General features: G+C 41.7%; 2 protein-coding genes across 4 annotated transcripts in view; both read left to right on the top strand.

Moving 5' to 3' along the window:
• C5 (complement C5) overlaps positions 1 to 3,687 on the top strand; it is a 29,381-nt gene extending 25,694 nt beyond the window's left edge. Inside the window, exons 36-41 of the mRNA XM_075111868.1 lie at positions 41 to 146; positions 346 to 432; positions 796 to 885; positions 1,433 to 1,516; positions 2,336 to 2,474; positions 2,743 to 3,687. Coding sequence (XP_074967969.1) covers positions 41 to 146; positions 346 to 432; positions 796 to 885; positions 1,433 to 1,516; positions 2,336 to 2,474; positions 2,743 to 2,872 — 636 coding nt within the window. The 3' untranslated portion in view covers positions 2,873 to 3,687. The remainder of the gene's footprint in view (positions 1 to 40; positions 147 to 345; positions 433 to 795; positions 886 to 1,432; positions 1,517 to 2,335; positions 2,475 to 2,742) is intronic.
• A 3,079-nt stretch (positions 3,688 to 6,766) lies between these two features.
• The window catches only part of TRAF1 (TNF receptor associated factor 1), a 38,320-nt gene continuing 17,536 nt past the window's right edge, over positions 6,767 to 27,550 (top strand). Inside the window, exons 1-6 of one of the 3 annotated variants that reach the window (XM_075111870.1) lie at positions 6,767 to 7,380; positions 8,173 to 8,248; positions 8,815 to 8,913; positions 15,137 to 15,264; positions 22,796 to 23,014; positions 24,710 to 24,794. In XM_075111870.1, coding sequence (XP_074967971.1) covers positions 7,223 to 7,380; positions 8,173 to 8,248; positions 8,815 to 8,913; positions 15,137 to 15,264; positions 22,796 to 23,014; positions 24,710 to 24,794 — 765 coding nt within the window. In that variant the 5' untranslated portion in view covers positions 6,767 to 7,222. Of the gene's footprint in view, positions 7,381 to 8,172; positions 8,249 to 8,814; positions 8,914 to 15,136; positions 15,265 to 21,092; positions 21,252 to 22,792; positions 23,015 to 24,709; positions 24,795 to 27,550 lie in introns of those variants that run through there. The other 2 variants (XM_075111869.1, XM_075111872.1) reach the window with 2 other exon arrangements.

Here is a 27,550-nt window from a genome sequence, read left to right as displayed (position 1 = left end):
TTTCCTTTAGAGCTCTTTAACTCATGTGTCTTCCAAATAGGTGCCAGCTAATAATTTTCTCTGCGTTGGATTCCGAATAAGTGAGCTTTTCCAGGTTGGAATGCTAAATCCTGCCACATTTACTGTATATGAATATCATGCACCAGGTACGTGTCCCATGTCTTCAAATTCATGTTTGTCTTTTAACTCTTTATTCTTCCTTAAAGACTACCTTTTCCTTCTTCAACAGCTTGTTAATCCGTGTTATTTTAAGCTCAGATAACTTTTGACCCACAAAGTTTCAGTGCTGACTTCTTGGACTTCAATCTTCTATATGTATTTATTATTGCTTTTTGAATCTTCTAGATAAAAGGTGCACTATATTTTATAACCCCTATGGAATTGAAAAGCTTGTGAGATTGTGTGAAGGAGATGAATGCAAATGCATGGAAGGTAAACTTTTTTAAAGATGTTTTCCCGTTTCACTTGGTGGGAAAATGCAGTGTAGTGCTTTGGACAAAACCACACTAAAGACAGGGAGAAAAATCCTCGTAAGAGCACACCTCTTGTCCTCTCCAAATTTTACATTTAAAAAATTTCAAAAAAAAGCGTGTGCGTTATGATCATGGATGTCTGACCAGATTAAGTTCAGGTGATTGAGGGTGTTATTTTGTCCTTTAGATATTCATTGTTCCAGCACGTAATCCCATCATTCCGGTGTTTCTCAGTTACAGTAAATTATCCCAAACAGGTGGAGATACATGAGGACATGTGATGACATTGTCTTAACACTGGCTTTTTTGTCTCTCGTTGTAGCTGAGTGTAGTAAACTACAAGAGAGACTAAATCTGTCAATAAGTGCTGATACCAGGAGAGAAGCTGCGTGCCAGGATGATATTGCATATGGTAATATTTGAATTGTCATTACCTCCTTCACGTGCTCTGACTGAAATGTTTACTTGTTTACTACTGCTGCAAAACATTTTGTTTCAATTAGATCTTTAGTGATTAAAATTCAGTAGGCTTGACAGTGGCATACAGTAAAGGAAGGTGACACATTGGAGCAGAGACAAGTAAGTGCTGCCCACACCCTCTGCTGAATAAAAGTCACGTAACCAGGGTTAGTGCATCAGTGAGCCTGATCTGATTAATTTTGCTAATAATCACTGCGTTTCTTTTGCTTGGTACTGCTCTAACGTGATCATGTGGCTTTGGGGTCAAAGGGAATTGCGGGGCATCAGGTGAGAGCATGGGTAGACCTTCCGTCAGATTAGAGTACAGGTAGAGCTTGCTAATGTTTCTTAGTCATACAGTGTGTACCTACAGTCATCATTTCCCCAAAAATCAGCATTGTAAAGGGACGTTACATTCTCCCTCTGAGCATCTGTGAGGCATTTCGTATGCACTGCAGGAACAAGGAATGACAAAAAGGTTGTTTTGTCTTGTTCTGCAGTTTATAAAGTGAACATCTTATCTCGCAGTGAAGAAGGTTATTTTGTAAAGTATTCTGCAGTTCTTCTGGATGTCTATAAAAGAGGTGAGTGTTCTGTTCTTAATCCATTTAACAATTTATTTAGAGTAAAAGCTGCCTGCTTGAGACCACTGAAGCAGCTGACAAAAATCAGCAGTCAAACCTAGTCATTTGATGAGTGTAGCAAACCGTAGACCCAAATACAGCCTTTGAGAATTCTTTTGTGCCCTGAGAAGGGCAGTCTTTGTTGTTTTTAAATAGCTTTTCTGTATTACAGCTGTCATTAACAAGCCTAAACTGTAATCAGTTGAATGTCTTTTATGTGTCAAAACAAGGTGAACATATTCCACAATCAATTCATACAGTTGTGAGCCGTTGTTTAAATGTCTCGTTCATTCCACCCAATGCCCTCCCTTACTGTATATACAGCGATGGAGGTGGGGTGGTATGCAAGGATATGCCACGGCTTGACTTCTCCCAGAATTTCGTAGTTTGGGCATGTTTCCGCTTCTGGGAGAAAGGACTTTAGAATGTTCTTGGGCACTCCCTGTCTTACCTTTGGCAGAGGAAGCTGCTTGTAGGTCCTGCGGAACTGAAGCTGATACGCGCTCATTTTTCCTCTGAGTTCAAGCACCCAATACACCGTTATAATTACTATACTATAAAATTATTTAATGTGCATGAAGCTTATTTACTGTTCAGGTTTAATTTAAAAAATCTTTTACAAGAAACTTGTTTTATATCATCAATTTTTCCTGTTCTATGACTAGTGGCAAGTAGATCCCTTGGCTGTGCTGTACTGTAGAACATTTTGGTGTTTTCTGTCTGACATATGAGTGACTGGGAATTCTCTGAAATTTTCTAATTCTTGACATTCTACTTCAGGGCAGGCTTTTGCTCAAAAAAATAATGAAATAACCTTTGTTAAAAAGAAGACCTGTACAGATGTTGAACTGAGTCCAGGAGAGCAGTATCTGATCATGGGAAAAGAAGCCTTAAAGATAAGCGTTGGTTACAATTTCAAGTAAGTGACTTACTATCAGAATATGCAGTGATTTAATGGTAAAGCGTGCTGTGAAGTGGCAAGCGTTTGTATGTGATAATTCTGATGTAACATATAATTGATTTAAGTATTAGTTCGGCCAATAGTTGCACAATGTGTTTTCAGGTGTGCACATTTAAAACAGGATTATGAACACAAAGCAATTTCATATTGTGATTTTTTTTTTCCTGTTTGACATTTTTCTCCCCCAATCTTGGCAGCAAATGATCATTTTCTTTTGTCTTCTCAGATTCCAGTACCCTTTGGACTCCAGCACTTGGATTGAGTGGTGGCCTTCAAATACGGCATGTACATTTTGTCAGGATTTTTTAAATACAATGGAAGATTTTGCCGAAGATCTCATCATCAGTGGCTGTTGATTTACTTGGAGAATTTTTAAGTTAAAAATATAGACCGAATCTCATTTAAAAAAAAAATCCTCAGCTGTTTAGTAACTCTTCTCCAAACTTGACATTCATTAATAGTTCATCTTGGAAAATGGGCTTTGCTTGTATTTCATAGCCACGTTCTTATAATATAGTACTGTTCAAAGTATGATTTTAAGCTTGGGTGGGAGAATAATGCAGAATACTGCAAGGACATTTGAAGTCAGATGAAGTGAAGGGGGTTGACTGTGAAAACAAACACAGAAAGTACCGTCTTTTGCCAGAATAACACTTGGAAGCATTAAAATCTGATGTCTTATTAAAACATAACTCTTCCTTCATAAAAAAAAAAAATAAAAGGAAAAATAAAATGGTTTGTCAAATAATTCTGTTACAGCTTTAATTTCCAACCAAATTTAAAGAAAAAAAAAATCTAACCTAACACAATAGCATCCAGGTGTTTAGGTCAAAGCTGTTACTGCAGCCCCAGTTCCTTCATAGTGACTATTTTAAATGTTCAGTTTCCAACTTTGCTGAAGTACTAGTGTAGGAACGAGGGAAGACAACTCCTAAAGCTATTTTTGATCCTGCCAGGAGCCATACTGAAGCCAGGTACTCCTCACCCCATTGTGCTTTTTTAGTTCCCTTAGACATGCAGACGACAAAATCTTGCTCTTTATACCTAGGCTAGTGTCTAGGCATTTATCCCAACAGGCCGAGTGACATTTTTCATTCAACATGTGGTTGGGGTAATAAATTATTAAATTAAACAGTCCTGAGGATTTAATAAATTAATTTCTTCCAGTCCATGTCTGAAATGGAAAAACTTACTTGAACAGTGTACTGAAACACTGCAACGTGCCTCAAACAAACGACCCCCAGCCCCTGCAATGGAAATGAGACTTAGGGTTCGTATTCTGTAGGTTGAAACTGCTGTGAGCAACTTAACTCTTTACTTTTTATAAATAAATAAACTGAATTTATGATGTTAAAAACACTCAGGAAGGCCTTAACCCTACCTGGTGTCATTTTGGTTATGAAGTGATGCTTCTATGTGTTGAAGGTACTCTCATTTGCAGAGCAGTTTGGCATGGAAGCTTCTCCAGATAAGTAAAACATTCAATAAGAAGCTTTTTTAAATCTTATTTGTGTATAAAGGAGAGAACTTTCATTACAAGTTTGTTGAATCTGCACAGGCAGCTATTTGTGAAGTGGCAGCAGTATATTCAGAGGATTAATACTGTTTTCTATGGACTTTTTTTGAGAAGAGCCAATGGAATGTTTTGGCCACGCCATGACAGTCTCTCTGATGAGAGAAAAAGCTTTTTTCTGAAGTGCTGCATAGGTATGCTGCAAAAGCAAAGCTATTTTTCATTAAAAAATCTCGATATTCTACAAATAGTGAAGCAACAAAGTAACTTTACACTCGTCTTAGGAAGATCTTAAGGGGTGTGTTAGTTTACTTAAGATTTTTTTTCCAGTGTCTTTTAAGTATATTAAAAAAAGTTGGGCAGTTTGCTACCCTGTCCTCCTTGCTTATGTTAGACGGGCGAGCGCTAATTGTTTTGCTTATATGTCATCTTCAAATCAGGCCTCTTATGAAAAAAAAAAATTGTGCTCCTGCTTTATAATATGTATTTTTTTAATTAATACCCACATTCAGAATATAGTAACTGTTCTGTAATTTGCTTGTTCACAAAGGTGGAACTGCCTGTGATGTATTTCTCTGCAGAACCACTATCAAGAAAATTTCATTTTTCCTTGATTTTTAGATTTCAGAAGTAGAAATTACACCCTCCCTCTTGCAGCTGATTCAGCCTCTTAATAATATGAGAAAAATCCCCTTACGCTAATGTAAATGTTGTTAGTCTAAGGTTAAAAGAAGGCAGCGTTAAACCAAGTATTTAAAAGAACCTAGTCATGTTACTACAATGAAAAAACAAGCATGTGATACAGGGGAATCCCACTCTGAGAGATTAAATCTAATGTTTCCCCTTTCTGCTGATGTGCAAAGAATTTCAGTCGTTAACCAGTTTGGTAAGTCCTCTTTCCAGCTGTTGTTAATTATTATTTGTTATACGAGATATTTCAACCAATTTGATATACTTTTGATGTTCTTGCATTTGGCGTTTCTCCTGATCGATAGTGTGTTTGTGTCATCATCTGTGTGGAGAAAATGGATGGTTAAAACTAATCGTTGGTTTCTCACTGCTGGTATTTTAGAAAGACTGTGTTTTGGGAATTAGCCCCGCAGTCCTGGTAAAAATGGCTTGAACAATTGCAATAGTAAATGACAATAGCGTGACTTAAATTACAATAATATTCAGAACTCATGTGGAATTATATTTTGTTATAATTCTTAATGGAACAGACTTTAATGTTAATTTAAAGAAAGCCCAGGTGTGTCCGTGGTGTCGTATTGTGCATAAAAGCTTGCTTTCCAGATAGATAATGCGTTTTATCCTTAATTTTAACACCATGCTGCTTAGGTTTTGAAAATTCTTTTGCCAGCAGAAATTACTCCCCTTTTTATTCAGCATGTGTATTTCTTACTGCATATGAAGGACTATACACAGCTCTTGAAACACTCCCGGTTTTCCACTGTGACAGAAACAGCAGAGGGAGCACAAGAACATCATTTTCATATAGGTCCTATAAATATTTGTACTTTACTCCCCCCTTCCCCCCCCAAAAAAAACCCAAAACCCAAACAAACCAACTTTTAAAAGATATTTTTCAAACATTCAGCTACTGCAAATGCTGCACTCAGTGCATGGAAAATATATGTATTTTCCTGTGTAGAGCCATAACATTAATTTCATGTCTGCTGGCAACACTTTTTTCTTCAAATCACCCAAATTATCTATGAAAAAAAAAAATCAACTGCAAGACAGTAACCACCCCACAACCTCTGAGACTCTTGGAGAAATTTTAGATTTGTCAGAGGTGATACCATAGTCAGGACTGTCATAAAGCACGGTCAGAGAGCGCAACATCTTTTCTGAGCGTAAGAGAGCCTGCAAGCAGTGATACAACCAGTAGGTCAGGGTGCAGTACTCGTTTTAAGAATCGCATAATCACCCCATTTTTCCCCATGGAGAAATGTGATATTTGAGAACTCAGCATGGGAAATGTACTTCAGTGCTGCTTCCTGCCTTTTACCGAGATAGTGTAGTCTAAATGCAGCTTAAAACCACAGAAATAAGGAAATTCAGCCTAACAAAGTCCTCCTTTTCTTGAATTAACCTGGGCATTTGCTGGTAAGTGCATTGTGTACCCGGCAGCACGTAGTGAGTGACACTTAAGCTACAAGTTAAAAAATGCTATGTGAAACAGAAGACGTTTTTGGTTTAGAATTTCCTGGAGTCTGTGATTTTAGCACAGACACCTGATGATATTTCAGCAGCCTAGGATACTTGATGGTTTCATTTTATCCAATCAGCTCCCTTCAAAAACTTCTTACCGCTGCGTACGTTGTGCTGATCATGACGTTGTGAGTTTCTCAAAACTGTTAGTCCTGCAGTAAAAGGCATTGATCTAGAAGCGCAAGCAGGAATGCTTGATGTAATTCGTTTGCATGAAGAAATCTTGCAGTGCTAAAAAGTATTGGTAGCAAAATACATGCAGTAGCGGCCCAGAGGAACAACATGTAAACTAATAAAACCTGTATGAAATAGATATGAGGAACAGAAATTAGGGAAATGAAAAACAATAAACCAAAATCTAGAACCATAGAAGGGCAACCTGTTTCTAAATTCATAAGGGCAAACCATAGCGGCCGTCGGTGTGCAACGCTCTCCTCACTCCTGCGCTCCTTCAGCCTGTTTCTTCTGCCTTGAAATCTCTACGTCTGTAAACCTCCAGCGCCGCAGGAGGATTTACGAGAACAAGATTTCTGAGGCAGCTTCCCTGAGGCTCTGTTTTTGGGGTAACATACGGACTGATACCTATCTGAGGATACCCATTATTGCTTTTTTCCTCTTCCCTCTTCATTTGGTGTCTTCACCATTCAAATTGATATGGGTTGGGAATGAACAAGCCATTATTTTTCCCGCCTTCTCATTGGTTTGGTTATGTAAAATCTTACTGCAGTCCTTAAATTTTTGATCTGCATTTGCATACACTGTTACTGCGTGTTGATCGACTCGCAGTTTATTTTAGTACAGTCCCAATGCTAAATATTTATTTATTTTCTTCTTCAGCATTACCTTAACGTCTGCAGTTCAGCTACAAGTATAACACCAAACCCAGTGATGGCTTTAGACTGAAGTTTTCCATTCCTCTTCATAAGAGAACACACTACAGCACCTCTGTGTTAGGAAGATCTGGTGTCAAGCATAAGCCATGAGTAGCTCACGTGCTTCTGAAGAACCTCTGGGAAAGTACACGAATAATGCTTCTTCCACACGCGTTTGTCCCCTGTGCAAAACGTTTCTGCAGAATCCAGCACAGATACCCTGCGGGCACAGTTACTGTATGCCCTGTGTCATCTGGTTATTAAGGTAATTCCATCGTACAAAACAACGCCACTAACTATTTTCAGTATCCGTCAGTCACTGCGGACAAGACCGTTCTGTGCTGGATGGGACGCTAACGCAGTGTTTGTAAAACCCGCGTTGCTGACGGGGCTCTGACCTCGTGGCCAGGGGCTCTCCTGCGCCTGTGCTGCAGCGGCCACCTTCCACGCTCAGTCCTGGTGGAGGAGCTGAAGGTTCAACAGCTGTGAAGAGTGTCTCGCTCTTCTGCTTTTGCGGATAATCCTTGCCCGCTGGTATAAAATTATGTTTGTACAGCTTTGTAAATACGTGCAGCCACTTCGTACGCTCTCTGTGAAAGAAACTATTTTATTCCCTAAGTTTTCCTTTTGTACTCTTTTTCTGAACTCCTGCGGTCCCATTCCTGACACTAACTGGTGCTATTTTTATGTTCTACTTTCTTGTTTAAAAAAAAAAAAATTCCTAAATAACGTGCATGCGTTTATTATTTGTATTTTAAGACGCAGTAGCTTGAATCAATGTCTACTGTAACTTAGGCAGATTTACAACAAATGTTACTTTGGCATTTGACGACTGAATTTGACAGCTGACAAACTTGCCTCGCCTCCAGGAAAGTGGCAGAGGAAGGGGCCAAATGTCCTTCTCTCAGCTCCCGGCACAAACCAGCTTGGTTCCCACTAAAACTGAGCAGAGAGTTTGATACGAAGTGCAGTTGCACACATTTTTATTTTTATTGAATGGCCGCCCAAAAGCAGCACATCCAAGAACTTTAAAATTACTGTTTTCCCTCTCTCTTAGGAATATCCTTGATCCAGAGTGTTTAATATGTGGAAAGAAGATAGTCACAGATGATGCAATTTTTAATTTTGACTCTGTGAGTATTTTATTTTTTTTTAATCCTCCAGACTTTTCTAAGAAGCAGAAGAAATAACACTGTATCCAACAATCACTGGATATAAACTTAAGCTGCAGAGAGAAGTACACTTAAATGCCTAGAGAGGTTGTTTAGGCAGCCCACCTGTAAACACTTCTACTTCCGAACTGCACATTACTCTTGCGAGGGTAACTGTATTACGAGACCCGATTACCTCTCAAGAGCAATACATCTTCTCGTAGACTCCTGTTTCTTGCATCTGATTATAAACACAGAGATATTGGCTCAACTATCCCTGCTAAGGTGGAAGCTGGAGATTTCTTTAAAGCACAATGGTGTCGTTGTATGAAAAAGATCAATTTATATTCAGCCGTCATAGCCGTGGGTCCCACTACTAAGATATCAGTTAAAACGATTCCCATTCTTATTGCATGGAATAGCTAAGATGGCCTTCAAGAGCTTTAATTTAAACTCTGCCTATATCACTAATATACCTTTGCTCTAGCTTGCGGTTACGAGATTTGTATCAATCTGTTTAGCAATTTTGTATTCATGCTCTGTGCCAGGTAAAACCAGATGAAACCAAGAGGAAGGAGATTGAAGGAATTACAGCCAAGGGCACGAACAAGAATTTTCTTCACTCGGATCAATCAGACCCATATAAGGTAAGTCATAGTTAACATTGAAAAGGACAGTGTAAGAAATAATATTTAATACGTATGGGTTATAAGTAATTAATTTCAAGGGAAATAACTGTTACAGCCGTATCCCTTAACCTTAAACAATATATGTATAGCAGGGCCGATTCTGCGTTGCGTGGGAGAACTTCCTAAGACCGGTGGGACTAAACCGTCCCCCAAGGCTGTTGATGGTTTCTGTTGCAACTTTAAGGGTTCAAGGATTTTCTTTGCCTCCTCCAGCCAACACACTCGAGCACCCTGAATATCACATATGCTGAATATCAAACTGGTACACAGTATAACACTGGGTAAAAGGACAGTGTTTTATCTCTGTCTTTGACACAGAAGGGTTGGATTTTTTTTTTTAATAAGCAATGTTTGACCTGAAAAAAACGATAAAATATTCCAATATTGGAATGTCTGGTTTTGTCAACATCTGTAAATCTCAAAGGGCTTTACACAGACTAAAGGAGAGTTGTCAGTACTGTGATGCATATAGTACTCAGAAATATAAAACTAGAACAAAAAAAAAAACTAAAAAGAACTTGCAGTGGATTTATGTTATGGCCTCAAAGCAGTGAATTACAGATGAGGAAACTGTACTACCAAGAGCAGTCAAATGATTTTCTCAAGGCTCCAGATAAGGCCAGTTGCAGAACTGGAACACTGACTGCAGTGTCCTGGCATTCAGTGTGAGTTTATCAGGCTGCAGTGACCCGGAGAGAAAAGAAAGAGAATACAACAGAGGAGATGGCTACGTGAGAAAAACAAATGTGTCCTGCTGTTTCCTCTCTGTGTCAAAGAGGCTTAAATGAGCGTCGAGTTATATTTTAAGATCAAGCACCAAAACACATTTTCCCATTAACTGCTAATGGCAAAACAAAGGCATCTGAAAGAATGTGGACTTTATCAAGCAGACTTAAAATAGATGAAGTCACAGACACAGATATGGTCTTCATGGGTTGTGCGAAACAAACCTTGGGGCCCATGAGCTTATTCAGAAGTGTAATTTTTGAAATGTAAATAGCACTTTTAAAACTTTACATGACAAGGAGCGTGTCTTATTTTCACAGGTGACTTGTGAAATTTAGGTTCTATTGATTTTTAGTGAGGCAGGCTGCAAAAAGGCTGTATCGCTCCTGACAACCTAGGAACCTAATTTTAAAGTTATGTATAAAAACGCTGCATTTCTGTATCAAATGGGCAGTCATTAGTTTAAAAAATGTCTTTAATCTTACTTGTTTTGTCTGTTTCCATCCAGAATTATCTACCCAATACATCACTGAGATAATTAAAATATTTTAAATATATGTATTTTATATGTGCATATTTTAATAGATATTTAGCCATGTGTGGCATGGCGGTGTGTACATACACCAGTGCAGGAAGATTTCCCTTCCTCGTGTGGCATGGCATGACTTTCATAAGAAAACCACATGGGGCATACCTATGTCTTGATCTCTTTCACACATGCAAATTATGTTGGCAGATTTCCATCGGCTCTAGTTAGTAAGACAAGAGAAGATGGAAATGACATGGGATTAATTTTAGAATCTACTACCATGCTAACCTTGGTGACTTGTAGTTGGAGAGTTCCGAGATACTAAGCAATTCACAGGATTAATCCCAGCAAAAATGGAAATTCTCGGGATAATCACTGTTTAGATGACTCATCTGTACTATGAAATGGAAATTCTTTCAAAACACATTCTGTCCTTCCATGCTTACTGGGGATCCTGGACATCAGAAAGGTCCTTTTATATCTGAATGGTACACAGTGTTTTTCTACTCCTTGGTTGTTTATATACATAGTGTGCAAGTCTCCAAATGTTCCAGGCTTTGAGTCACCAGCTAATAGCTTTAGTGGTTCCAGAAAAATCTGCATTCGACTGCTACGCTTCTGTCGTCTACCCAAAGGCCAGCCAGCCTCTGAGTGTGGGATTACTGGTCTGCCTACATATTAATGCACTTGCCCAGAAAGCCGTGTACTTTCGTCCAAATTTGTTCTCACATCTCCTCGAACAGAGATGACTGGCCTCGTCTGTCAGTCCTGGCAAGGTGCCAAGGGTCAGGCATAAACAGGAGTTTTATCAGCATTTATTGGCATAATAGCACATCTTAGACAACCTAGCCTCCAAAGTGAACTTCAGAGTTGCTCCTGGTGATACGCACAGATAATCTCTGAAAGCAGGACTCACTAAAGTCACTGAAATGAGTTTGGTCATTATACTTTTATTCCGTTTTAATAAACTTCCCAGATCAGCCTTTGAATACGAAAATGCACCAGATGCCATTCTAATGTGATTCTCGCTGAATACTCTTGGCAGATACGTAAGACCTGAATTGGTTGAATTCTTGAGATAATAATTCAAAGGGTTAACTCTATGTAAGCCTTTTAGTTCTCTTAAAAAAATATATATTTTCCTAAGTTTCAATTTACATTTTACTGATTTTTACATAGCTAAGTGTCACCAAATGAACTGATTTTTCTCTTCACTTCATAGCAACCAGAAATTAATCTACTGATCCAAGCTAGTAAGTGACTTGAATAGACCGAATTCCACCCTATTATGCGTAGTGACACATGAAACTCGCACTCTTTTGGTCTCGTCATGAAAGCCGCTGTGCTGGTCCAACTGCTGTGACTAATTTAGGAAGAGAGCCAAATGGTGCCATTCTCTGGCCAGTGCTTTACTAGCAGTGCAGACCTGAGTTTCTGTATATAATCTTTCAGGAGGTGCCACAAGCTCTAAGTAGCCTTAGCCAGATGAGTGCTTTGTCAATTTTTTTTTTTTTTAATTAGGAATACCCTACAATTTTGAAGAGAAATGCTAAAGCCCTGTAGCAGGTTAAAATTCTTGCTCTTTAATACCTCCATACCTTTATGGAGTGTCATAATTCTTTCTTGGCTGACCTGAAAACTTACCACATTAAATACCAGGTGAAAGAGAAAATTGCCACATAAGCTACCACATAATTTTTATTTTGTTATGATGGTACACTCAGAGTCTGAAATCATCTAGAAGTGGAGAAATACTCACTTCACCACACCTCATTGTTTGTTCAGTGTATTTAGGCAACGTAAAGCCAGGATATCACACAGAAATTATTTTCTGTCTTTCTATAGTGATGAAAATGTTCCATATACATAAAGCCAGTCTTCTGAGTCAGCAGGTGGGATCTTGCGTAGGGTGGAGCAATATGGAATCCTAGAATTGAATCCTGAGTGAGATTTCTTTCAAGTTCAAAACTCTTCTATCAAAACTAATCTCAAACTCCCTTTTCCACAAAGAAAGAGTTGTGGAATCTACTGACAGGGGTCAGTAGATCCACCTATAGTAGCAGTGTGGAAGAGATGAGTGAAAACATACTATGGAAATCCATTTTTTCTTTTGAGTGAATATTATTTTGTGATTTAAAAAAAAATCGCTCTCCTTCTGAGGGCTGCCAGTTTGGTGTTCATCCATCGTGAGTCGTCTCACTTGACCCTACCTACCGAGGCTTATTTTCAGTCTGTGTAAATGTTAATGTTTATGCATGTCTCCTAGCAAAATGTGTTCTTAATCTCCTGCTGAATTCTTACATCAGAACACACTGAAATTTGGCATGGCCATCAGTTATTTTCCAGTAAAAAAACCACCTTATAGGAGTTACATATGCTTTCAATTTTTAAGATATTTAATAATGTTTTCACCTCTAATTAGGAGAAATATCTGGGTTTGGCTCTTTCATTCTCCTGAGAACTAAGAGTTTGGTTTTGCCAATTGCTGGGTCATTACAAAATTCCATTCCTTGTGTTAGGTTTTGCTTTTCAAGTTCTGAATGAACTTGGAATTTGGATACATGTTTAAGCAGCAACTGATTTCCTGGAAAATACTAAACTGAATTAAATGCCGCAACTGTCATAAAAAGAACATTCAAGTTTAGAAAACAATAGCAGAGAAATCTTGAGTAAAGATTGCTATATTCAACCCTCTCTTTTCTAACCCAAGGAATATTTGTTACACACAGGTGGTTATTTATAAAATAGCTATATTTACCCACGTTCATAGCTAGAAGTCATGAAATGCAGATTACTCCTAGGGTGCCGCAGTTCAGACTGTATTTCCTTTATTTATTTGCTACTTGACAACTCAAATGGCAATTTCTTTCGCAAGTAAAGCAAACAAAAAGTTATATTTGATGCACTTTTGAATCAACTGAGATATTAAACCACAAACATTGGGGTGTACAATGGAAAACCAATTTTCTCTTAATGACAGCAGCCCCACTGGCGCCGGTTAAAAGTACTCCAAAAGAAACAGAGAGAGGTTCAGAGTCTGGGTTTAGTACACTGGAAGCTGGTTTCAAGGAGCACTGTCATGGACTTGCATTGTCTAATTTGGCTTTACGAGAGTAACCTCAACAGTGCATTCTTTCCACTGGCTATTACATGTTCTCTGCAATTTGTACTGTGAGGCTGTGGAGCACATCCTCATCTAATGCAAATCAGTGTTCTTGCAATTATTGTAGAGGAGCTATACTTTTTATACTTGATATCTAGACCTGTAGGTACAGTATTTCTTTAATCAAATCACAAAAAGTAAACGTGAAAACTTCTTTCCAAAGAGAAAATATTTTAGAAGCGTCTCGTGCATCCACACACAAGGAGATTCACATTTCACTGTGCCAGTTTATACCTGCTGAAATGTGCTTTGCAATATACAGACATAAATGCTGATGTTGGGGACAGACTGGGCATAAACCACAGCTGGAACTGAAGACCCGCTTACTACTACGTGCCTGCATTGTCTGTCCCTGCCAGGGTCTGATTAGCCAGTTTTCCTTCATTATTTATAAAAAGCAATATGCCATAAAAATGTCATTTTCACTGTCCAAATCATAAAATTTTCCATAAAAGCCTACTGCTGTAAGGTCTTAGGGAATATTCAGCCCCAGGCTCTGACAGCTAGGTAGAAATAGGTATTAGTTTCCACAACTAGCATAATTCCAAAAGTTAGGAGTCACAGGTCTGTGCACTATTGAAAGGTGTTTTGTTTCTAGCCCCAGTTGGTTGGGGCAGGTTAGAATAGTATGTGCTGAATAATTATTTCAAGTAATGTTTGCAGTTGCTTTTGCTGCAAGGAGGGGGATCCAGAGATAGGGTTATAAAACAGAACTGGAAGTCAGGAGGTCTGTTTGGGTCCTGATCTTCACTAAACTTTCACCACACGTCCTTCATGCTATGTTCAACAGTGGTTTTGGGAGAACCACCTTGGGTGATAAACACAGGGTTAATTCCCAGAGTTCGTGTTTGCTGCGAGATGAGATCTTTCAAAGCTGCCAAGAAAAAGCATTAACTTGATGAAATTTAGGACAGGGTGCAAGGATTCTTGTAAAGGCGCGTACTCCCTTTGACAAGAGAAGTCTGGAGATGTATTTGGGGTAGAGATTTCAATTCCTGGGATGAATCTCCTTGTACATAGTGACTGAAAAGGCAGCACATTTATTTTCTGCACCAAGTACCTACGTACCGTCAGAGATGTATTTTCATGCTAAAACTTCAGACTCCATGAAACTTGCCCAGCTTGTGGTTATGCACAATTGCTCAACTCAGGCTGATGGGGGAATCTTCTTTCTGTCCCCAGTGTCATTTGTGGCTTCCTTTATCAAAGCTAAATAACTTCACCATTTCACAGTTTCCATATGATGCTGAAGAAGCCTGGCAGGATCAGCTAAGCTTCTGTTTTGGGCAGGAATCTCAAAAACAAGCTAGGATCAAAAATGTCCCATGGAAACAAGAGGGGCCAAATTGATGTAGGACGTAATTTAACAGGATTCCATGAATTCATAGCAGGAATCGGGGGAAAGTATCTAAACCCACATGAGTTCAAAGCAAATTCTTAGAAAGCCATGCTCCTGCGTATTCCATCTGTGTCCACTGGCCTGATGGCCACGGTGGTCCTGCTGATCTCCGGGCCCAGCAGAGGGCAGGCCAGCCCAGAAACACTGCCCAGGGCCCTTCAAGCCAGTCTTGGGCTTTGAAGCAAAATATTCATGATAAGGGAAAGCGTTAGATGTGATTTTAGATAACCAGATTAAAAAATGCTGAATTTCCTTCCTGCACATACCTTGCCACAAAGAAAATACAACCTTAGCTGGTGAAAAATTGCCACAATTCTGAACTGTTGTGCTATGAAGCCAATCTGTATTTTGACTTTTTTTCCAGGATGACCCACTGTTACTGAACCTGAACAGATGGGAGCTTTCATTTCCTAAGCACTTGGTGCCCCACTCACTTGCTTTGGGCTTTCGACATCCGATTTGTGATGCAGGTGTTCGACGTGGAGTTACAAGGTTTGTTTTCTTGGCTGGATTCCAAGGACGCTGCTGGGAACTTGTATGTGATGATGTGCTTTTGGAGTCCCATCGCTGGCAAAGCTGCCAAGATACTTGGCTTCATAAGAGGACTCTTTCTATCCAGGAATTTAAACACTAAGTCTGCTTGCCTCTGTTCAGAATATAGACCTGTCTTTTTCTATGCCTGCTTTCTCCCGCTTCCAACTTTATTCTTTCATTCAGGCTTCTCCTATGTTTAAAATATATTTTCCTTTCTCCTTCAAAACATCTTGGTTTGTGAACACTCAAGAGTTTGGGTTCTCTTTACAGTATCATTTGCCTCCTGTGAAACTTTGGGTAACGCTTGGAATTTCTGTGTTCCCTGGGTTTCTTCCCCATAAGATACAGGCACAAATTGACGTTGTCAGTGGTATTGTGGAAATTACTCAGGTTTATGAACCATGCTGAAAAATCCTGTTGGAAAGATAAGCCCAGCACTATTAGTCACTCTACAATAACCAAGTGAATTATGGTCTCAGTGGAAGAGAGATGCAAGTCAGTGCGTAGTCAGTCTGTTTCTGCTTCTGTCACATGTAAAAAGATCATCTTCTAAACATCTCCTCTTTTTGCTCTTCTTAGAAAAATGAGTAACTTCTGAAAGGGTATGGGGAGATTTACCATAGGCTTCACTCTCCCCTCAATTCTTGTCGTTAATGAGAATTAATGGAGACATTACTAAAGAAACCTGTTGTTTCCTTTTTCTGTCTCCACTAATTAGCCCTACTCAAATACACTGACTTTTCTGATAATTGTATAGGTTTCTGTAGCACACCATACAAGTGACCTGAGCTATCGATAGAACATCCATATTTTGCCAGCTGTTTTATAGTCAAAAGACGTTGAATCTTAACTTGGTCTTTCATGTTACATCCAGAGCTTTGGAAGAGTGTTTTGGCAGGCTTCCCGGTGGGCACAGCTCCCTTTCCCAGAGTTCTCTCCAAAGCATTAAGAATGGAAATAAGCAGCTAAGAATTTTCCAGTTTAGATCAGGCTCTGTGTACGTTAAGAGAAACAGAAGCATAACCACAAGTGCCAGCATAAGCCCTTAATATAGCCGGGCTGCAGCAGAAAGCAGAGTTTAATCTGGTGAAACTCATAAACTGGTCCATGCTGGCTTCACACGGCTGCGTGCCGCGTTTCTCCTGGTACGGAGGCATGGTGACTGGGACAGGTATACCACCAAGGGGCTTCTTAATGGGAAGAAGGTCTGCCTGGTCAGGTTGCCTAAAACCAGAGGCATGCTCAGTAATCTCTTAATCATGTTTTATTCTGAGGTAGTATCACTTATAGGAAACTATCAAGGCCACCGTGACAGAAAGAAGCACCTTAATTTTCTCTAGTCCCTTCTCTTAAGGGTGATTCCTCAGCTGTTATTGTGGAAACTGCTTTAGTGAATGACTGAAATAAGCTAAATGGTATATAGTGTCCATTTTATGGGTGCTTTTTTCCCTGACAAATGCTGAACAGGTTCTCCAGAACACCTATTATTTGAAAATAAAAAAACCAAAACTACTAGGAAGCTGAGGATAATACTATGTTACAGGGAATATGATCTGGAAAAAATCCTGAGGCAGAGTGAGGATAAAGAAAAAAAAACTGATTCGTGATGTCTCTTTGAGGATTACAGTCCAACTCTTATGGAAGTTAGTGGGAAACTTGCCACCTCCTGTGCTATGAGTTGGGCTGGGTCTTCAGGGTATCACCATAACAAAGCAGAGCTACAACTGGTAGTAGGCATGGGCAGGTATTACAAAAACATTTTAAAAGATTTTCTTGTAGAGAAGAGATTGAATTGTGGCAAAGCTGACAAGTTTGCTGAGGATAACAATATATCAAATCGCATGAGTTTTCATGTTTGGGGTTTTTTTTATCTTGAAGATGAATTGATGAAGCCTCATGGCTACTCTGTTGTACTCCTATTTCATGGGTCGCTTAAGTCAGAAAAGAAGCAATATCGTAGAAGTTAAAGAACTACTTAATATCAGAGCTATGAGCAGGCAGGAATCTTGGAGTCCTCAGGTCCAGTTCCTAGAAGTACTGCATCTCCTGGGGACTGGATCTTCTTTTACTAACAAGTTTTCCTTCCTGTGTTTTACCAATTTTTCAGGGTTTCCGAGAACATGTGCACACTTCCAGATAATTTACATTAATTGAAAATTATGTTTTCATAGACTGAGGCATCCCTATTTCAAGCATCCCTCTGAAATGATGTTCTCAGCCCTGGAAATACTATTTGCACTTTGACTACAGTCTTTAAAACACTTAGCCTCTGAGCCTAAATTCCATTTTTAAATGTACTAAGAAATCTGTTTCATTAAAAATCTCAGGCCCTTGGTTTATTTGAAAAAGATAACACTCCTGTTAAATATATTCCCTATGAGCTTTTTTTCTTGAATGTAGAAAATGATCATTCACCTTAAATAGTAACAGAGTGCCCTGCAATGCTAAGCATTGGTGGAATGGCTCTACAATAAAGTTAAGCTTCAAATTTTAATCTCTCTCTGAGCCACATCCTGTTTTCGGTTAACTGATCTCATATGGGGGAAATTTAACAGAGGAAATATCTCTAGTTTGGAAAGTACCAAAAACTTATCTTTAGTTTCTTTGTGTAATTCAGCACCTTTTAAGACAGAGGTGTAATACTTTCGAGAAGTCTCAAAGCAAAAGAAAAGGAGCAAGCTAACAGCACAGAAAGGAGGCCTGGAGGTACCCCTTCATCCCGAAACAGAAATTGACCCACTGCTGCAACACTGATTTTTCCGAAATTATTAACTTACACCTCTTTATATTCTGAAAGCTTGAAAAGCCACATCCAGACATATTTAAAAAACTTTTTCAGAAACTAACTCATATCCTGGCAGACACTGCCTGTGCCAGATTAACTTGCCGTGAATTTTAACAACCCTATTCCGATGAAAGCAGATGTTTCGGGCCATAAGGACTACTAAGACCGTATCACACTTTCCCCACAGACTTTTAACTTTAGCTAATACATGGCCCCGATGACTCTGCACTTCGAGCATCTACAAATGCATTTATAGCACAGAAAGGTGGAGAGAAGGAAGTGGAAATTAAGAGATGCTACATGTGATTCTGTAAGCATTAGTAGGAAAAGTCTTCCCACTCACATAGGTGGATGTTGACATTTAAACTGGAAGCCTTAAAAATAACTTCAGTAAAACTGACATTTTCCTCTTCCGCAATTTCATTGCCGAATCTTATTAACATCCTGGCTGTTAAAAAAGGTTACACATGCAGGTACCACAGCTGTATGCGATCAGATAATTGTACACCCACCTTGCTAAATTAGTCATTGTCTTGTGCTGTGACAGCATTACTGAGCTGCACATGATGCTGTTCGTCTGGTGAGATCTGGGTTTTACAAAAGGCAGCATGTGCTATTCCCTCTTTACAGAGGAAGGTGGAAGCATTTACTAGGCTAGTGGTTTATCCAACATCACCCCCGTGATGCGTGGCGGTAAGCCACATGGGTACCCTAAAACTGACTCTGCAGTTGGCTCCATCAGGCTTATATTTACTTCCCTCTATAGTGACGGTTTCCTTTGCGCGATCATTTTTAAACTGTTAAAGCCTTCAGAAAAAAATCGTGTCACTTGTCAAAAGCATAATTCAAGAGCAAGTAAATAAAGGATTTTGTGACAACGCAAAGGATCAAATCTGGGAAACAGTCTTGCATCCCGATTCCTGTGGGATGACAGGGTGGAACTGAAAATAGCATTTAGCCCATATAGGTGAATTTTTAATAAAACGGTTAAAGAAATTGTGGACATAAATGTAGGAAACTTTTTTGATAAACTGCTTGCAAGAATGGGACTTCTATTATTAAAGATGCTAGCCATCCGAAGATGGTCATTATTTGTCCCCAAGCCCATGAATGAACTAGCTGTGGAAAGACACTGCCCACGCCGCAAGTGAGCGCAGCAAGTCCTGTCGCAGGCAGCAGAGCTTGAATCGGCAGGGAAAACCGAGCAGCTCTCTGCCTTAAAGGGACCGTGTACAGTCTGGCTGTGTTCTGAGTATATTTTTAATACTTCCTGTTATTTTCAATTTACCGCAAAGGTGATTGACATTTGCAATCTCAATTATTTTGTATAAACATTTTTCATCCTGTTTTTTGGTATATTACCGGTTTCTTTAGCCTCTGTTCTGCAACCAGTGCCAGGCTTGGTGCTTACAATATCCTCGCAGTACCGTATACTTACAAGATTCATTTTTCCTGTGTGTATATCAGCTTCCAGCATATCAGCTCTACAAAGGAAATACATATCCTACCCATGGCCCTCGCTATCTTTTTAGAGGTTTTTTCCTTATGTGTATTTGGTTTTAAACTGAACTGCCCTTTTGAAGTCTAGAAAGGTGTTTTGTTTATCCTTGCTTTGCTTGTCTCCTTTTAAGACAAAAAGGTACAAGTTTAGTGGAATTTTTTTCTGGGAATTCTTCAATAAATACAGTATGTGTGTAGCAGAGGAACGCATGAAAAAGAATAATGTTATATCATCCAGGCAAACGTAAGAGCTGAGTCACACAAACAGCTGTGTGAGCAATTTATGGATATTCTTTCCTTCTTCATGAAAACATGAACGTATCTCTTTCTAACAATGTAAGGAGAAAACAGTTTGGGAATGAACTGCAGTCTTTCTCTTAGCAATGCAACAAAGCGCTACAGCATACACTTGACTTACTTGAAGAAGGGCTATGTCTTGATCCGAGAGGCTGCCCTCCTTCCCCCTTATTATTCAGTATAGCTGTAGTTGGTTTGGCATTGTATTTGCCGACCTGTAATCCTGTTCCAGATGTGGAACTATTACCTGTGCACACACAACACGGGAGGGTGTCACACTCGGGCAGACACCTGCGGATGAATAACAACCTCCTTGTCAACTTTCATGCAGTCACAAGGTAGCTGGCTGCGAACGCTGCTGTAAATGCAGCGGAGTAACGAACCAAGTGAAGCATCCAGAGAATCACCGCCGCTTTTTATTTTTAATTTTCAGCTAGGCTCGCCCCCAGTGGTATTCCCAAGTGTCTTTCACAAGGAAGAGCTAACAGATTTGCATCTGCAACTTTCCCTCTCCTGACCGAATCCCAGCAGATAGGGTTGCAGCGTGTGATTTCATAGTGAACTTGTCAGGGGAAAAGAGGACCTTATTCTGGTAGTGAAACTTTTCTTTGTAGAAATCTTTACGGCACTGCGAGCACCTTAAAAGGATTTGCATACATTAGTTGCCTTGTGTTAGCCTTGTGTGGTAAATACTACCTGCGTTTGGGAGCAGCTGAGGGGGAGAGGCTTGCTCGAGGTTTCCCAGTGGGGTTCGGAAGGAACCCCAAGCGCCCCGCTGCCGGGCTCGGGGCAGTGGGTTTCCCCGGGCAGGCAGAGCTGTGGAGGGGGCCTTTTCCCCTGCGATGGCACTCTGGGTGGGCAGGAGTTTCTGTCTGAGTTACAGGGCCGGGTCGTGTCACATTGCCAGAATCACACCAGTTTCAGGAACTAGCCACCCAAGCAGATTCTCCCTTTCAGCTGTCCGGGTGTGGGGGTGGGGGGTGGCATTTGCTCCCTCGGGCCCTTCCCTAGTCGATTCCCCATCCCCGTCCCCGCCAGCCTTCCAGGGGCTGGGGGAGCCCGGGGCACCGTTCGGCCTGGAGCCGCCCTGCCTTCCGTCGGCCGGGGAAAGGCCCGCTTCTCCCCGGCCCCAGAGGCGCACTTCGGGTTTCCCGCTCCTCCCGGCCTGAGCGAGGCAGCAGTCACCGAAATTCAGACGAGCCGCCCGGCTGCGTTTCCTCTGCCCGCGGCACGGCCGGCCCGCTCCGCGCCCCGGGGCCGGCACCGCCCCGCCGGCCGCCCCGCTCACCCTCCCGCCCGCTCCGCGCTGCGGCGCCCGGCCCCGGCCCCCGGCCTGTGCCGCCTCCCGGGGCGGCGGGCTCAGGTAAGGGGAGCGGGAGGGACGGAGGGGGAGCGGACCCCGCCTCAGCCACCCGCGGCCTGGGCGCTTCCCGCCCGCCCGCCGCCGCCGCGCCCCGGCCCCGCTGAAGGGAAACCGGCCGCGGCTCGCCGGGCGCCCCGGCCTAGGCCCCGCAGCGCGCCCCGGGCAGCACCCGGAGGGCAGTGGGGGGAGCCCGGCCGCCCCCCCGAGGCTGCACCGGGGGTCCCGGCCGCCCTCGCTGCTTCCCGCTGCCCACGAAGCCGCCGGCCCACCGCCCTGCTGAGCCGGGGATGGGGATGGAGGGTGGCCCGGCGAGCCCGGGCCCACCGCCTGCCCCAGGGCGGAGGTTTTACCGGGCGCTGTCAACGTAGAACATTGTGTGGGCTTCCAGCCCCTCGGAAACGGTGGATTCCAGCGTGGGCACCAAAAGTGTGTGTCCGCCCTGTCCTCACCTGGGTACCAACCCACGGCGCCTCTGATGCGGCTCCGTTACCTCCGGGTCCACGCTGAGCGTTGCCGGTTTTAATCTATGGTTCTTGTCAGACTCGGCAGCCCTTGCGTTTGTTGCTCCCCGCCCCCCCCGAATGCCTGGAGAAGCCAAGTTAATTGCTTAAGCATCACAAAATGCTTTTTGTACAAAAAGGAGCGTTTCAAACACAGGGGATGCCCTATCCACCACGTGGCAGTCACGCCACTGTTTCTGTGCCTGGCCTGGCCCAAGCAGTCTTGCTTCTTTTTTTGAGAGACTCGTTAGGCATTGTTATTGTTTATAATATTGAAATAGGTTATTGTATGTCAGTGCTATTATGGGAAAAAATAGATTTATAAAGGCACTGTTACAATCAAACTGCGTCAGGTCCCTGGGTGAAAACTCTTTTTGAACTTTCCAAGCAACTGCAGAGACATGAATCATTTTTAGTTGTATGTCCAAAAATACTCAGCTGCTCAGCTCTTGTTATCTGAAACCACTACTGAACACGCATGACATCTTGTGTGGCTCAAGGTGTATCTGGTTAGAGCACAAGCGTAAAGCCTTTTGTGGGCTTGAGATTTCCTTTTTCATTTGACCGCTAGTTTTATGACTTCGGGAAAGTCACTGTAAACAGTTGCTCCATTTCTGCTTCTATAAAGTGTAATCACGAATGTTGGCTGCTGAGAGTTGAAGGTGGTTGGGGACTTACTCTACAGGAAATAATTCTGTGTGATGTGGACCGATGGGACTGTAGCTCTAAGGTGATGGCAATGTTTACTTCATCTTTCTACAAGCTAAAAAACTCTGGAAAGAAAACCCCAACCCTTCATTTTAATATATTGTCCATTTTCGTGTTGTGTTTGAGGGAAATTTTAAATCTGTACAGTAATTTCCTGCTGGTACCTAGTCAAACCCCACTGTGACATTTAGTCACGCATGTCAGCTACAGACTCAATTAAACAGATCACTAGATTACTGCACAGGTTTGAAGCTGCTCGTGGACTTTGATATATGCTCTCACATCAAAGACTGTGTGTCTGCTTGTTTGAGCACCTATTTTTTTTCTTTACAGTAGTTTACTTCAGATGGCTGAGAAAACAACCAGAGGCCCGCAGGATATCCCCGGCTCTTCTCCTGATGAAAATGAATTTCCCTTCGGATTTCCCACTAGCATTTGTGAAGATGTGCCTGATCAGAAGTACTTGTGCAGCAACTGCAATAACGTTCTGAAGAAGGCCCTGCAAACGCTCTGTGGGCATAGGTACTGCTCAGCCTGCCTCTCCTGGATCGTACGGTAGGTCCTTGCTACAGAGGCTCACACTGCCGCGGCGAATTCTGCGGCTGCAGGCGCTCCTGAGGGCTGTGTCCTGCCGCTGTGCGCAGTAGATGAGCCTGAGGCTCCCTGGCCCGCTGGACCACAGTCGCTTTGCTCTCTGGAAGTACTTGCCGGCAGTGGACTGCGGGCTACTTTCCACCTCCTTGTTGCCACTGTGGAAGTCTACAGGGTGGGGAAGGCTGGGTTACGGGGCTTGACAGAGGTCAGTTTTTCTGTGTTTAAGTGTGAGATAATGCTACTGATTTAACCTTGAAGAACTAGTGCAAGGCTGACATTAATACTCGTATGAGGCTTTACAGTCCTTTGGTAAGCAATGTTATGGGGTTTTAATAAACATTATCTTAGAGTTTCATTTTTCATAACTCAGCTGGGTCACTGCACGTTAAGGTGCTGCTGCCATTAGTGGCAGACCACGACAGCCGTTGCCCCGGAGAACCTGAAAGCCAGGAGCTGGGTGGGGATTTGCATTGATTGATTAGCTGCTTCTGTCCTGCCTTTTCTTTCGACAATTACGCCTCGATCCAGAGCCTTTTGAAAAGGTTGTGTCTGCCCTGCAGGTGAGAGGTGAAATTGCAGTACAATTCCATGCATACAAGCCTTCTTTGGCTTTGATGTTTTGGAAAACAGCAGCTGTCAAGATTCAGTGGCTGGGCTTTAGTACTGGCTAAGTAAGTCAAAAGCCTGTTCCCGCGCTTCTTCCTGGGTGTTATTGCTAAGCTGGTTTGTGTATGCCAGTTCATGCAGTCCCAGCTCTGATCACGGTGCGGGGCACCTGAAAAGCTGAGTCAATGCACTGGCCACTTGTGATTTGAAGATAAACGTATAATAATGTAAAAACGTATTGAAATTTATATATTTGACCAACGTATACAAATACATTACCGTGAGTCTAGAACGAAGGCCCTTAATGAAGCAACATAAACCATACATTCAGAAAAATGTCAGCAGAACATAACCAGAATTATATCTTCCCACCAGAGCCTTACAGCACAAACTGGCTCAAACAAGCTGATTATACAGTTTGAAATCAGTTATGCTCTGGTCAGATGGTTGCGTTTCTGGTGAGCTCCTGTGTTAGTTTGTTATTTGCCTGGATGCTAAACAGCACCGGCAATGAACAAAAAAAAAAAGTTTTGTTTTTTGCTTTCCCTGTGTAAAACTCTATGATTAATATTTTGAGAGTAGATCACGTTGCAGTAGGATGTTAATTAACTCTGTAGAGCTCCGTTCTGCACGGGTTCTACTGGATCTTTGTAATTTGAAGTCCCTATATCTATCTCGGGAAAATGGACATTTTCTGTGTTTTAAAAGACTTCTGTCTTCATGTTACCTTTCCTATATGGTGTTTTTGTATAATTCACAAAATAAATAGGTTCCCAGCTTCTTTTTTTTTCTGATCCAGGCTGCTCTTTTTTTGCTGCAATACAGATAAGATTTATGGGCCTGGGCCTGGGCCTAGTCTTGAGGACCAGAACAGCAGGGTTGGTTTGATGTCAGTGTGTTCAAGAATTGGCCCTTTAAAGAACAAGGACTATGGACTCTGAGGGGAAATTACAATTCCCATGTTTTTATCTGTGTTAGCGCCTATACAAAGACCTCCCAAACTACGGTACACCAACTGACTGTTATTTCATTTTTCATTCTTTTTGCCAGAAACAACAAAAACGCAATTTGCCAGAAATGTAAAGAGGAAGATCCCAGCACTTTAAGTGAGGGAAGCCTATTGGCAGAAGAAAGGGTAAGTTGCAGTTCAGTTCATTAATTTGTCATTACCCATTCTGTGGGCTGCTCTGCAGTCATCATTGGACTACAGTTCAGGAGGAAATAATACAAAATATGATAGCAACTGATAGTTACACGTTTTAACTTTAGTCATTTGGATTTCCCACAGTTTTTTATTTAAAGAAGTATAATGGCAGCCTTAGGACTTTCCACGTCCGTCAGGTTCTGCAACATGAAATGCCACGCTCTTCCATATAATCAACTTTTTATTGTCTCAGAGTAACTGGTACTTTCCTACTTGTAATAATATGTCTTAGCTGTTACTTACTGTCCTTAGAAAGTATCCTAGTGGATTTTCCAATCTCATGGTTCTGTCTACCCTTCAGACACGTTACCACACTTACAGGTGGAGCATCCCTAAGGAAAACAGCTGGAGTGCAGGCTAGCCAGCTGAATTACCCAGAAAGCATTTTGACAGCCAGGGTATCTGGAGAAAATAGTGAAAAACTTAGAGCTGAATATAATAATCGATAAAAATTATGCACTGGCACGTGTTTCATCTGTAATTTAACGGTGCAGATCTCTCTGGCTGTTGTGTGATTTTCCAGGCAGACCACGGGACTATTCTATATCCTGAATACAAACTGGGCCACGGGGCTCAGTCCCAGCTTGTCTTTTTCCCTCCTTTCTGGTTACATGCAGGAATACCGAGAGACACGCATTCTGTCTAAATTTGTTAGGGAAAACCAAAAGCCAGTAGGCAGCTGGCAGTGAGGTAAAAAGCAAAGTTTAGGAAGCGGCTGCTGCAAAATAATAAATCTGCAGTTAATGCTGAACTTGGTAATAACTCAGAAAAAATCCTCAATTCTGCAATAAATTGCCCAGCAACAGAATTTCATGAATCATGTAACCACAAATAGGTACAGCTAAACCCTTAAGAACTTCTTATTCTATGTTGGCTGTCAGTTCTCTCATAACTTTGGGATTTCTCTGCTGTGGGATTCTCACTGAGTCTGCTGGGACTTTCTGCACGATCTGTGGGTGGGTTGTTGTAAACAGGGCCCCACTCTTGCAAGCTGATCTGCCTGGGCAGATTCTTATGCCTGTTGAGAGTCCAGATGAAGTCAATCACCGCGAAGGCATGAGGATCTGCCTTTGTAGATCAACTTACAGCAAGTGGTCGGAGTTTGTAAACAACATGGATAATGAAGATCTATTCCTGATAATCTCTGCTTTACCTTTGCTGTGGTTTTGCTTAATGTTTATTTCCTATGCCATCTGTTTATGTGTTTATATTTTAAGTAAGATACCTACCCAAGGGAAAGGAGGCCCTATCAGGATGTGTATTTGCCTTAGCTTATCCCAAGATCTATTTCTGTGGTAACTCCCATCCCTTCCCTGTTAACGCTTTTAATTTACGATCCCTTCCTATACAACATAAACTCCAAGTCTTATTATGGTGCGGTTCATCAGTATCGGTTACCGAGCGTCTGCATCTGTCACTGAAATCAGTTAGAGGAGTGGGGGCATCCTCCCAAGCCTCCGCTTGCCCCCCATCTGCTGTCATTCATGGGACTGGCTTAGGGGACAGTTGTTCTCTGCTCAGAACTGAGCACGAATGACTTGGGGCTCTCCCCTCCCTGGCTGTGTGAGAGCAGCTGAAGATCCTGGTTCAGCTGCAGAGGGCCAACCTTAGCTGGAGAGGAAATAACCACTAGATGTATCCTGGAAAGCTTTTGGTCGGATTGATCTGTTTGTTAAACTTGTTGCTAGCTGATCTTCCCGACCACGTGAGCTGTAGACCAGAGTCCTCCCGTAGCTAGAGGCCGTAAGACACTCTTCGCGTGGGTCAGAGCACCGAGGAGGAGTGTGGCAGCGGTTCTGGATGGGCTGTGGGAGGGGACCTCCGCTTGTGTCACAGTCAGCTGTGGGACAGGACTGGGCAGATACGTGTGTCGCAGCAGCCACCTGTGACCAACATCAGCAGCCCCTGCACCTTTGAAACAGCTAAAATGAAAGAGGGGAGACGTGCAACTACCATGTGTCACATCAGAGAGAAATATTTTGTTTCCTTCTGTTTGACCCAGAGCACTTTTATGTCAGTGAGAGTCATCTCATTTACTGGATGAGCGTCTGACTCAGGTCCCTGCAGAAGTTCTGTGCAAACTTAGGTTCCCAGATAAGAGGGCAGAGGTTCGGGTGAATATTGTGAAGCGGTGACCTGTGTGGATAAAAGAAGAGATGCGGATTTCCTGCCTTGTTTTTCTACCCGAGTAGTGTCCATAATGATTTAGCAACTACAAGTATGAAATGAAAAGCACAGGGAATGCACATAACAGTAAGAAACCCATGACCTGCTGGGACTGTCCCTGTAGTTAAGTATGTTTTAAACAATCTATTTTGTAATGTCAGGAAATTCCTTGAGTTTTTCTTTTATGACATGGGGGAAAAAGCCACCATGTGCCTGATAACTTGAATTTCTTTTCTTTGATTTTGCTCTTAAATTAGACTAGAACCTTTAGAGGCTGGGGCTGGTATGCTTTCACTAGTTGTAATCAATTTCTAGCTTATTATGTAACCTTCCATCTATGCAGATGGAGCAATCCATGTTTTTGTACAAACAACGTGATTTTTTTAATTCCTTGTTTGCAATTTGCGTGCAGAATTCTTCTGGGGTGGACTTTGCTTGCAGGTTGAGATCAGGAAGGGAGTTTCTGAGAGACCTTGATTATAGAAATGTATCTCATTGCCTCCATTTGTAGCATTGGCTGG

The sequence above is a fragment of the Phalacrocorax aristotelis genome, chromosome 17, assembly GCF_949628215.1.
Source record: "Phalacrocorax aristotelis chromosome 17, bGulAri2.1, whole genome shotgun sequence".
Lineage (NCBI taxonomy): Eukaryota > Metazoa > Chordata > Aves > Suliformes > Phalacrocoracidae > Phalacrocorax > Phalacrocorax aristotelis.
The sequence above is the reverse complement of the archived record's forward strand: the minus strand, read 5'-3'. Positions and strand labels throughout refer to the sequence as shown.